Source organism: Procambarus clarkii, chromosome 36, assembly GCF_040958095.1.
Source record: "Procambarus clarkii isolate CNS0578487 chromosome 36, FALCON_Pclarkii_2.0, whole genome shotgun sequence".
Classification (NCBI taxonomy): domain Eukaryota; kingdom Metazoa; phylum Arthropoda; class Malacostraca; order Decapoda; family Cambaridae; genus Procambarus; species Procambarus clarkii.
The window spans coordinates 41769078-41782909 of NC_091185.1; the positions used below are offsets into that span (position 1 = coordinate 41769078).

The 13832-nt window shown below is 39.4% G+C and overlaps 1 protein-coding gene across 1 annotated transcript; it reads right to left on the reverse strand.

Moving 5' to 3' along the window:
* Positions 1-11296: 11296 nt before the first annotated feature.
* LOC138371786 (protein FAM200A-like) lies at positions 11297-12025 on the reverse strand. Its single transcript, XM_069336811.1, has one exon. The coding sequence runs from the start codon at positions 12023-12025 to the stop codon at positions 11297-11299; it is 729 nt and encodes a 242-aa protein (XP_069192912.1).
* Positions 12026-13832: the final 1807 nt, after the last annotated feature.

Sequence of the window (13832 nt, forward strand, 5' to 3'; positions counted from 1 at the left end):
AGTGTGCTGCTTGTTTTGTGTGAGTTAGGGACTTTCCAAATTAATAGATAAGTAAACAGAAAATGAATAAAATTTATTGAATTGTTACTGTTCATGAAATTTGGAATGTGTTTCGATAAGTGAAAGTAACGCAAATGATTATATATGTATGTATGGTCAAGACATAATTAACAAACACACAAGTACAGGGATTAACAAATCAACAAAAATTAGGCAAGAAAAAGAAGGTTCAGCATAGTGCATTTTCTTGGACTGTCACAAAACCTTTGACACAGTACCCCATAAAAGGATGTTACAAAAGATGGAGCAACAGGTAGGAGTAAAGGTAAGTGGATAAGGGAGTATCTAAGCAACAGGAAACAGCGAGTAACTGTGAGGGAGGAGACATCCGAAAGTGAGATGTAACCAGCAGACTCCCACAGGGCTCTGTACTTGGAACAATCCTGTTTCTAATATGTGTAAACGATATTCCAGAGTGTATAGACTCACTCTTCTAAAAATGTTTGCTGATGATGCCAAAATTATAAGAAGAATCAAGACAGATGAAGATAGCCAGTGACTACAGGACGACCTGGACAAACTGGAGGAATGGGCTAGAAAATGGCTGCTAAAGTTCAACTCAGGAAAGTGTAAGGTGATGAAATTAGGCGAAGGGAGCAGGAGGCTGAACACAAGGTATCATCTGGGAGGTGAAATCCTGCAAGAGTCGAATAGAGAGAAAGATCTTGGGGTTGATATCACCCCGAACTTGTCTCCAGAGGCCAACATCAAAAGGATATCATCAGCGGCGTATGCTAGGTTGGTCAACATAAGAACTGCGTTAGAAACGTGTGTAAGGAATCGTTTATGACCCTCTGTACCACATATGTCAGATCAATCCTGGAATATGCAGCTCCAGCCTGGAGTCCATACCTATTTAAACACAAGACAAAGTTAGAGAAGATTCAGCAGTATGCCACCAGACTCGTCTCGGAACTGATAGGTATGAGCTACAAAGAAAGGCTAAAAGAGCTGAACCACACGTCCCTGGAAAACCGAAGAGTAAGGGGAAACATGATAACCACCTACAAATTTCTCAGGGGAAATCCCTGGGTGGACAAATACACTCTTTAGCACAGGTGGATTAGGAACAAGGGAACACAGGTGGAAACTCAGTATCCAGATGAGCCACAGGGACATTAGACACAGAGTTTTTCAGCGTCTGAGTAGTTAACAGCTGGAATGCATTAAGCAGTGATGTGGTGGAGGCCGACTCCGTACTATTGAATACTAACGGGTTATGGTCAGTATACACGTCAACCTTATTCCCTTGGAGATATACCTCAAACTTCTTGCATGCCAAAACAAGAGCATAAGCCTCCTTTTCAACAACAGAGTAATTCTTCTCTGTACTAGTGAACTTTTTCGAAAAAATAGTATACAGGATGCTCAACATTATCACATCCAACTTGCAGTAGGACAGCATCTGCACCCAAATCAGAAGCATCTATATACATTACGAAAGGCTTATGAAACTTAGGACTAGCGAGAACTGGGGATGAAGACAAAATATTTTTTAACCAATCAAAGGTTTCTTGACACTGGGTAGTCCACTTAAACTTACTTTTCTGCTGCAACAAATCAGTCAGAGGCTACCATAGAAACTTTTTACAATACCTACGGTAGTAGACACTCATCCCTACAAATCGCTGAACCGGTTTCTTGTTGGTCAAGATAGGATAATTAACAATGGCATAATTTTATCAGATAAAGGCATCACCCTACCTTGACCAACCTCATGCCCTAGATAGACAATTGTACCTCTGGCAAAGTTACATTTCTGAAGGTTAACAGTAAGACTGGCCTCCTGCAACTTGTCAAACAACAATTGCAAACCCTGTAAATGGTTTCGCCAGGAATCACTGAACAAAACAATGTCATCGAAGTAAGCACGACAGTTGGGAATATCCCGCAACAGCAAATTCATTAAACTCTGAAAAGTTGCTGGGGCATTCTTAAGACCAAAAGGCATAACGTTATACTGAAAACAACCATCAGGTGTTATAATAGCTGAAACGTCATTAGCTCGATTTTTCATATGGTTCTCAGGGGTGACTGTGTCCTGTACCACACATGACACTGGCCCGAACCCTAAAATGCTTTCAACCTGTTAATGTGCACTACTAAAACTTTGGAAGGGTCCTGCAGGCTTTTAACTTTAGAGGTTCGCTCTGAGCGTCTGCAAATAACTTCTAAAGGACCATCAAAATGATGAGCTAAAGCAGCCTCCACTCTGGTTTTCAAAACAAGAACAAGATCACTTGGCTGGAAACATCTCAACTTCACCCTGAACTTCTTGTCATGGTGTTGTTTCATCATAAGCTGCGACTTCTTCAGATGCTCACTCGCCACGTCTTGGCATCTCTTCAACGTGGACTGGATCTCACTCAACAACCGACTTCCATCAGTGAGAGAAATGTTTCCCATCATTCTCTCACGCAGCAACTGGATTGGGCCTCTCACTTGATGTCCGAAAACTAATTGGAAAGGAGAACACCCCAACGAATGCTGTAACGCATTACGAGCTGCAAATAATATAAAGGGAAAGTTCTCATCCCAATTTCGTCCGAAGTCTTCGCCAACAGTCCACAACATCTGCTTCATGGTCTGGCGAAATCTCTTCAAGACACCTTGACTCTGTGGATGTACTGAACATTCGATGTTCAATGTTATACTTCACACAAAATCGTTGGAACTCGGCGGAACGGAAGTTACTACCATTGTCTGACTGAATCACACAAGGTAGGCCAAACAAGGTACAAAACTTCACCAAATGATGGATGACTGTCTTTGCTCTAATATTACGTGCAGGGTAAGCCTCTGGAAACTTGGAGGTGGCACACATTAAGGTTATCAAAAATACATGACCTGATTTGGACCGACTTAAAGGGCCTACACAATCAATAATGATGTGGGAAAAAGGTTCACTTGGAACTACAATTGGATGCAGGGGAGCTTTAGGTATATTTTGGCTAGGTTTACCTACCACTTGACAGGTTACACAATGTCTACAATGTCTGACAATATCCTTCTTAAGACTGGGCCAATAACAATACTTGGATACCTGAAACAACATTCGACTAATCAATTGGTGACCGCTTAATGGATCGTCTTGGGCAGCTGCGAGGACTTGTTCACGGTATGCTTTGGGGACCACAAGCCGGGTAACACTCTCACAGTCCTCTGAAGAGGGAGAGAGCTTAGATCTCCATCGTCTCATCAGCATCTGATCTCGGAGGAAGTATCCAACATCATCTGCTAAAGCACCTTCCTCCTTAACAGCTTCAGAAAAACATGTATGTAAACAAGGGTCAATCTTCTGAAATTGGGCTAAAGTGTGAGATTCAACATTAAAAAAGGGAGAGAGATAGTAACAAGGGTTGCAATATCATTACATGACAACACTCCCTCAAGTGCACTAATCTCATCCAAGTGGGCTAAAATAAAGTATCTGCAAAGTCGATTTCCGGTTCTATCGTTGGAGGTTTTCCAGCCATCCCTCCGGTTGTAGGTTAGAAATCACCAACCTTGGGCTTAGCATCTTGGGATCTGGTGACGGCACATGCGGGATACACTATGGGAGTAATCTCACTCGCTTCTGAAACAACTCGACCTGGATCTTCAACCATTATTGGAAGATGACTGTTTTTATAGTTACTAGCAATGTCATTCCCTAGGATGATATCGACTCCGGGTATTGGCAAAGTATCACACACACCTATAGTACACAAGCCAGGCATATAGGAGGACTCAATGAACACTTGCATAAGTGGAACACGTCGAACTACTCCTGCTATACCCTGTATTAGCATTACTTCTTCCAGGTAAATTTTCTTTACCTGGGACAACATACGAGAATTAATCAAAGTTTGTGCCGCTCCAGTGTCCCTAAACCCTACATGAACCCACTTATCCACAACTCCAATCATCTTGGCCTTAATTATAAAAAGGGCGAAACCAGGAGTAAACCTTGTGGCTTGCCATTACACAAAAATCTCAGAATTATGATCCTCTTGCCTTCTCTTTCTCACAATCAAGGCATTAGGTCATAATTCTAGATGCAATTTGAAACAATAACGAACGACATGTCCTTTTTTGTGACAATAACTATACTTTTTAACATTAGTCAAACATGTCAAATTTGATGTGGCTCGACTAGGGTTAACAGTTCGCCTCGATCTAGTAGATACTTGGTCTGCCCTGAATGTAAGAGCTGACCTGGCATTATGACGACTACTGAGTGGCTTATCAGAACTATACTGCCTAGAAGTGAATGCTTTAGGTGTCATATTAAAATTACAGTCTGGTATTGTATTAATAGTCTCATGTTCATCCGCAAGCATAACTACTTCATAAACATCCTTATGTAACAGCTTGCCTGTAACTACCACCATAGTCAACGTATCAGGAAGACAAGACAATAATTCTTCGATCAGGATAAGTTGTTGAAAATACATAAAATCATGAGTATTCATACTATTTAGCGACCTGTCAAAAATTTACTTGCTTTACTCGAGCAAAATCTGTGACTGTTTGATCAGGTGTGTGCTTTAAAGTTCTTAAAGTTTGCCGTAGTTCCTCTGCATTGAGTACGAACGCTTGCAATATCCTTTTCTTTACTGTGGGGGTATTGAAAACTGTCTTTAAATGGTAATGAAGCAAAAACCTCCTGGACTTTCCCTCTAAACTGACCTTACGTTATGGCCACCCAAGATTCCTCTGACCATTTCAGACTAGTAGATAATTTGGCAAAATGCAGTAAAAATAATTCTGGGTCCTTCTCATTAAACTGGGGTAGTTCAAACTCTCTAGGAAAATACGTGACTACCGGAAGAACAATTACTACCAGCAGATGCTGCAGCTTCGAGCTTTTTCCCTTCTAGCCAAATCTGAGCCTCAGCTATCTGCTGTTTAATTCTAATTGTCTCTAACTCTATTTCTTTCTTCTTAGTTTCTTCCTCTCTCTGCTTAGTTTCTTCTTCTCCCCTGAGTTTAGCTACCTCTAACTCAGCTTCTCTCTGTTTAGTGTCCTCTTCACACTTAAATTTCTCGAGTTTAATTTGTCTGAACTAAAGTTCTAATTCCTTTCTTCTGATTCTAGCTGCGTTCTCAGCCTTATCAGGGTAAGCCTCTAACACCTCATCATCTAACATACTATCTTCTACCAGATGCAAAAATATGGTTCTCAATAATTTATATTTAGTCATTCTAGGAACAACATCCAGCTCTAGGACCTTACCCATACAAATAAGAACCGATTTAGTCAGGGTCTCAATTATCTCCACTCATGGATTCTGCAAAATCTTTTCAATCTCTTGCTCTATTTTACCAATTAATCCATAAGACTCTCAAAAAATATTATTATCACTAAAATAGGAATATACTACAACAGCATGACCCCAAACATGCAAGACTCTGACACCTCTGTCATGTACCGTCGGCAAGCGCTGTATTGGAAAGTATCATTAACTAAGTTCACTCAAGACTGCACACTCACTCATCCGCAAAAACTCTAACTGCTTTGCGTCTTCAACAAATGATACCAGCACATTCACTTCCATAGGCACAACAACTAGAAAATACTGATGGATCAGTACTAGCGGTGTCACACAAAACAACAGGATGTCACTAACATTTCTGCTCAGTTAGTAAACTGCAATAACGTTACACACTATACTAATAATAATCCTGATCACCAGGATTTACATGATAATGATCATGAACAACAGGATTGGCATGATAATAATCCAGAACAGCAGTTCAACATTTTACTAATCAGTAATGATCCCGGACAGGAACCCCATTTTAATAGCTGTGTCCAATGTTCCACAGCGTCACTGGTTCTACTAATGTGGTCAAAACTTATTTTTTTGATTTTATTTATTTATATACAAGAAGGTACATTGGGTTTGTGAGAATACATATAATGGTGTTTACAATCTTGTAAAGCCACTAGTACGTGCAGCGTTTCGGGCAGGTCCTTAATCTAATAGATAATTTTAAGTAGGTAAATTCTAGCAGAATTAATAAAATGATAACAGATACATTGCAAGAAAAAAATGAGATGAGAGAGATTAGTAAGTATATTAAAGCACATTGGTATATTAAAGCTCTGATTGATTACATTGACAGCTTGATTGGTAATTTAAACAAGATTAATAGGCACCATACAACAAATTGATAGCACATATAAGAAGACAGCTCACTAAGACCATTTGGTCTTCAATACACGTCTAGAGGCAAATAACAATCACTAAAAGGAACCAGTTTACTGGTACATATCAAACAGGACACCGTAAAATAATAAGAAAACTAAGTTCTCTACAATTGATATTATTTCATATTAACTAGCTTTGCTCAAAACTCTTCAGAACACCCACTCTAAACTAGCTGTCACTAAGCTCTATCCTAATGGAGTGGTACACTAGCTCTATCATGCTTCATATCAAACAATACAGAATAGTGGTGTCACAAAATATCACTAGTGGGGTGAGGAAGTAATATCATCCAGCCACTTAATGTCTTCAGAAGTCCACAACATACATTATACAAGAAATATCACCAACCACCTGTCAGAAATCGTGCACATGGGTAGATTGATCCATGACACATCAACAAAAGAACATTCTATATGTTACAAATGTCAGTAGACCGTACAATTACCATACAAATATGGGCTGGATGCAGTGCGGCATTTCGTTCTAGAAGTCAGCCCAGTAGTGGCGGGCGGGAGAGCCGCGAGTCGCACTTTATCCAACACTGCAAAATACCCGTCACTTCTCCTTCAAATATCACAACCTCTGAACATGACATTTACAAGCAATAAATCCTTAAACATACATATAACTAATCAAATATTACAAAATATATCTCTCAAGAGAATAACAGATCCGTAGATCATCTACAAGAGATAATATAAATATAGAGGAAAAATCAAACTAAGAGTTCATATCTACGAGACTTGGCATCATTGACTTGAACAGTACGCAGGGGGAAAAGGGAGGACGGGGAGATGGGGAGGGGGGTCGGTTTAAGGGATGATTCTAGAATGTTACTGGTCAGGCTCTAATACGTCATTATACAATAATACAATTATAATATATACAACCTAGCACCAAACCTGCATATTAGTATATGTTCTCACAAAACAAGTATGTCAAGTACTAAGTACAATCAGTGCAAAGTGACAATAAGTTATTTCTCCTGATGGCAAAGAAATGGATATATCCTTATACATACATATTTAGTGTCGTAATATATAAGGCATATACATTTATAGACAATACATGGCATTACATAAAATAGGTTATATATAGTAATACATAAGATTCGATTTGGTATATACATAATATTATATTCAAAAGACATAATATTAGACTACACAGCCTTATTTTATACTACGGTATGATCACATCATATACCAGTCATATTTGGTGTATGTTGGGTCATAATAGGAGCTCAATGCCAGCTTCCATGGCTAGTTCACTACTGAGCCTGAACAGCTCCCAGAGCTAGATGAGGAAGCAGCTCCTGATGAGAAACTACTAAATATTGAGGTAACAGCAGAGGCAGTAGGAATACAGCTAGCATCACTGGATTTAACTAAAGCTACTGGGCCAGATAAAATATCACCATGGATATTAAAAGAAGCCGCAGAGGCCCTCAGCATACCTCTAGTACTAATCTATAATGAGTCACTTACACAGAGGGAATTGCCAAACTGCTTGAAGAAGGCATATGTGGTGCCAATCTACAAGAAAGGAGATGGAGAAGATGCACTTAACTACAGACCAGTGTCACTCACAAGCATCCCTTGCAAAGTACTTGAAAGAATAATAAGATTAAAACTAGTTGCACACCTAGAAAGAATTAGGTTTGTAAGTAAACAACAACATTGCTTTAAAGCAAGGAAATCATGCCTGACGAACCTCCTGGGATTTCATGATAAGGTAACGAAAATAAAGCAAGACAGAGACCGATGGGCAGATTGCATTTTTCTGGACAGCCTAAAAGCCTTTGATAGAATACCGCACAGAAGGCTAGAATACAGACTTGAGAGGCAGCCGGGAGTAGACGGCAACGCACTATCATGGGTAAGGAATCACCTAACAGACAGGTGTAAGAGAGTGATAGTGAGGGGCAAGGAATCAGACTGGCATAGAGTAACAAGTGGAGTGCCTCAAAGATCAGTGCTGGGACCCATACTATTCCTCATTTTTGTAAATGACTTGACTGTAGGAGTCGAGTCTTTTATGTCAATGTTTGCAGATGATGCAAAACTAATGAGAAGGTTGGAGACAGATGAGGATTGTAAGATTCTCCGGGATGAATTGAACAGGTTGCAGAGAAGGTTCGAGATGTGGCTGCTGGAGTTCAACAATAACAAGTGCAAGGTGATGGAAGTGGGGATAGGAGGCCAGGAGACCAAAAGGCCAATATACGATGCAGGGAAACTACCTCCATATAACGTCTAGAGAAAAAGACCTGGGAGTGGACATAACACCAAACCTAACTCCAGAGGCCAATATAAATAGAATAACGTCAGCTGCATACTCTACTCTGGCAAAAGTCAGAACATCCTTCAGAAAATTGAATAATGAGGCTTCTAGATCATTGTATACTGCCAAAGTGAGACCAGTCATAGAGCATGCCGCCCCATCGTGGAGCCTCCATCTTTAAAAAACACATAAGGAAACTCGAAAGGGTGCAGAAGTTTGTAGCGAGACTCGTCCCTGAGCTCCAAGGGATGAGGTACGAAAACAGACTGAAGGAACTAAACCTGACGACAATAGGAAACAGGGAAAGGGGAGACATAATACAGACGAATAAAATACTTAAAGAGTGATTGATAAGGTAGAAACAGAGGAAATGTTTACAATGAATAACAATAGAAAAAGGGGGCACAGTTGAAAGCTTAAAACTCAGATGTGTCATAGAGATGTTAGAATTTTTTTGTTAGCATAAGGGTAGTGAGTAAGTGGAATTACCTAAAGGAGCAGGTTGTAGAGAATAACTCCATTCAGAACTTTAAAATCAGGAATAATAGAGAAATAGGTCAGGAGTCATTGCATTAAACAAGTAACGGCTAGAAAAGCGGGGTCCATGAGCTAGATCTCGATCCTGCAGTCACAAATAGCTGAGTACACTGTAAGCAACAAATGGAATTTGTTGAGACTGAAAGATGTAGCTGTGGACTTGGGCCTCCCATTAACTCTTCGACTCATCACTGAAAAAGAGAACTTTGCCAATGGAATGAAAGACAGCAAATATAGTGTAAATGTGCCAGAATGAAAGGACACAGGAGCCACTAAACTACACAGTAGCTTCATTATCGACCATTCTCAGTTAGGCGCTAGAGAAGCTTGCAAGGAAACGTCTCTTGGAACACTTAAAAAATGAAGAGTTCTCTCAAAGCACCAGCATGGATTCAATTAAGGTAGACAATGTCGTACTAGTTTATAATTGTTATGTTTAAATAAAAAAATGATAAAACTAAGGGAAGAATGTCTAGCTGTCTGTATTTTCATTGATAATCAACAAACGTGTAACACAATTTCTTTTAGTAGGTCCCCATCCCAAAATTGAAGACCATGTTTTCAATTTCAAACATAATTGAAGTTTTCTTCTTCTCGTAGAAAAAAAGTGCTGGTGTGGAGGAGAGAACATCTCAATTGTTGAAAACAGAGAGTAATGCTGAAAGAAGAGAAATCAGCAGCAAACAGTTGCAAGTATTAAAAAACCCAAGTAGTGTACCCCCGCGAGATCGTTTGGAGTCATTCAGATTCTAATACATGTCATCAAACTTACAGAAGAAAGTCTTAAGTATCCTTCCTGAAAATTATGCATAATTGGTGACATTTACACGCGAAGACGTTTGAGGGAGATTACAAGAAGATCTTGATGCGCTGAAGCAGTGGTCGGAAAGATGGTCACTTTCCTTTACAACTAACAAATGCAAAGCACTAAACATAGGTGAGACAAAGAGTATGACACCATGAATAGTATTGACAAGAAATCTCTTTTTTGATTCTGTTAACACAACAAGGCGAAGACTGCTAGGACGGTACACGTGCACATGGACAGATAATTTACATCAAAGTTGTGAGAAACGTATACGTTACCAAAAGACTATTATGTAGGCCAGTGGTCTTCAACATTTTTTAATGTCGTCCACCCCTAGTGGTGATTAAGTAGAAACTGTCCACACCCACCCCGAAAAAGTCTCACGTTTTTAATATTTATAATCTGTTTCATATCTCGTTTCTATGATTATGTAAACAGAAAAAAACAGTTACTCCTATTTATTATTTAACTTTTACATATTCATCCTTATATTTACACAACTCATCTCAAACTGAGAGGCTCAAAATACACAAGATAGCATTAAGCATCCATTTAGACGCATTTTCCTTCACTAAAGTAAAATTGCAGACAATGTTTGCTATATTTGGTACCTTATCTTGAGATGATTTCGGGGTTATTAGTGTCCCCGCGGCCCGGTCCTCGACCAGGCCTCCACCCCCAGGAAGCAGCCTGTGACAGCTGACTAACACCCAGGTACCTATATACTGCTAGGTAACAGGGGCATAGGGTGAAAGAAACTCTGCCCATTGTTTCTCGCCGGCGCCTGGGATCGAACCCAGGACCACAGGATCACAACTCCAGCGTGCTGTCCGCTCGGCTCCCCAATAGCAGGTACGGTAACAATAAATAAACAAATAGTTATCCTTTACAAAAAATCAGTGGCTTGGCTGCTGTTGCACTTTGTCTGCTATTAGGTTGTAATCGAGGTGCCAGAAGATTTTCAAGTTCAACTCGCATGAGAGGATCTAAGTTCAGGATTGCATTCCTTTTCTTTGTCTTCACCAAAACTAAACTAGAGAGCCCTTGCTCACACAAATAGGGTGTTGGCATCTGTACAGATATGGCTATTGCCTGCTTAGCTAGATCCTTGTACTCTGGAATATCAAGCAGGGTAATCCAGAAATCCATGGGATGGCTAAATGCCTTTAAAACTGCTTTTTGTGAATAATTCGCTCGAAACCCCTAAAAAAGCATCGCAATGATGCATCTGTGAAGGGATTAAGCATCCACATGTTGGAGGTCAACTGGTCATTCTCACTGTCTGGGAAATAGAAGTCAAGGTTTTCTTGCACTAAAGTAAGGTGTCTGATAACTAAGTGTGACATATGTACCTCCAGTGTGTGCTCTGTTGCCTGCATACCATGTTCCCAGCAACATTCTTTCATAAATGAGTCTAATAATTCATATCAGGAAAGTACCTCTTTTCTACATTACTTTTCCATTTTTTCACCTTCAGTTTAAATGCATTTATTTTCCCTATACTTGTAAAAATATCCCCACCTTTGCCTTGCTGACTGATGCTTTGCTTGTTCAGATACTTTGCCACTAACGCTTCCCTGTGAATCACGCAGTTAATTTTGATACAATTTGGTGAGACCGCTTGAATTTTCTTTACAACGCCTTTGATTGCACCGACCATAACTTTTGCACCATCAGTAGTAACAGACTTACATCTTGACCAGTCAATGCCCTCTTCAATAATGAAATCATAAAGTTTCTGAAAAATGTTGTGTGCTGTTGTTTCTAAGCCCAGTTGGATGCAGTACAAATAATGTTCCACAGTGGTTTTCTCTTTTAAGTCTGGAAACCGACAGTAAACAATCAGCTGTGCTTCTCCTCCTATGTATGTGATTTCATGTAGTTGAATGCCAAACGAAGCGGCTAGACGCAATTTTTTAACAAGCTGTTCCTTCAGGTCATCTGCTAACATCACAGATCGACGAATTATTGTAGTATCAGACAACGGAATCTGTGTCACATTCTTCACTGCATCTTTCTCTCCATGTATAAGGTCAGCTGCTACTTCAAGACACGGCAGTACAACATTTTCAAGTTCAGTGAATGACTTTTTCTGAAGAACGATGTGTGTCATCTTAAGAGAAGCAAGAGTAAGTGCTTTCATGTCAGAGGGCTTAACATTACTTTTACAGGTCGACTGTTGCTTCAAGTATGCTTCCAAAGTTGCTTCAAAAAATTGCTTTGATTTGTTTTGGTGTTCAGAGAGCTTCGTCTTTAAATCCTGTGCAAGTTTTGAAGGAACAACATTTTCATTACTGTACGTGGCATTACAAAAGAAGCACTTGCATGGTAGGAAGGGATTTGATGCTTCATGTAATAGCCGGAAAAAAACAAATGCAATGTGCTCATCATTCCACCGTTTTCGTCACTTTTTATGTGATGAGGATGCATCCTTTTATGGAAGCCTCCTTTTCCTCTGTGAAGTCCTGTGATGCAGCTCCATCTTGATTTGAAATATCATCTTTTCTTGTTGTATCAACTGCTACGTCAGCTGCAACAGGTTTTGCAGGCTCAGGATTACCATCTATCTTTTTGAAGTACTTGTAAATTGACATGGCATGCAAAAGTTGAACAATAATGTTGAAATTTGGAAAATAAATAAGGATGAGTTAGCTTTTGTGTTATAATAACACATATTAATTCAAATATAAAATCTGAAACCAAACTAATCAAAATGGAAACGACACAGTATTAAAACAAAATAACTAATCAGAATTAATGTGGAAATAATACTTGATTTAAATATATTTATGAAATATAATAACAAAACCAATTAGTTCTCCCGAAGACTGTATTAAAGGCAAGTTGTAATAATAATAACAATAATTATTATAAGTATTATTGACACAGGAGTCACAAGAGGTGCAGGCTCACTGTCCAACGTAAAGTGAACAAGTGCAGTTGCACTGCAGTAATACCAGATATACCAGTCACCACTCCCTGTGTCCACAGTTGACAGTGATGCCAATTTAGCCAATTGAAAGCAGGAACTCAGTCGCGTGATTCGTGACAACCAATGGCGAGACAGTTCCTCGCCTGGTTGTACTATCGGGGTCTTGCGAGGAGGCGAGGTGGCAACCTCGATGTTACAATAGGATAATATGTATTTGTAGTATGTATTTTAAGAAATATAGGAGAGAGAGAAAGAGAGAGAGTCTCTTGTATATTATAAAGACACGTGCAGGTGAATCTCGTCCACCCAGAAGTCCACCCCTAGACAGCTGTCCACCCCTCACTTAATGTCGTCCACTGTAAGGTGGACTGTCCACCCTGGTTATATAGCACTGATCTAAGCAATGCAGTGTCCCAGACTTACTCATGTTCCAAAGTCAAATCCATATCGAGTTGATCTCCAGATTTTTCTTTAGATTGTTCGATAATTTACCATATTCTTTCCAAATTAATACTCACATCTTAAGACTAAAAAAAAAATATATATTACGAAAACAGTAAAAGAAGCTCCTTGGCTCTATGGGTGGAACTCTGGACTGCGAGGCCACGGAGGACGATCCGACAGCTGGGCTACGACGGCTTCGGATTACGCTTTCATAAACACTGATCTTATCTTGCATAAATACCGAGAATCTAAAAAGCAAAACGAAATCTACGCTGTTGCTTGTTTTATGTGGGTTAGTGAGTTACCAAATTAATAGATAAGTAGACTGTATATGATTAATATTTGTTTAATAGTTACTGTTCATGAATTTTGGAATGTGTTTGAATAAGTGAAAGTAACGTAAATGATGTCTGAATATGCGTGGTTGATGCATAATTAACTCACACACACACCAACAGTCACTCAGACATGCACATGAGCATGCAAGTGCTGATTTGATGTGTACTTCAATAGAAAATTACAAATTAAAGGAGATTTTCAATGAAGTTTATCGACTCAGATGAAGTTGTAAAAC

Coding starts and splice junctions, on each gene's coding strand:
- LOC138371786 (XM_069336811.1), bottom strand. CDS start 12,025: ATGAAAGCACTTACTCTTGCTTCTCTTAAGATGACACACATCGTTCTT.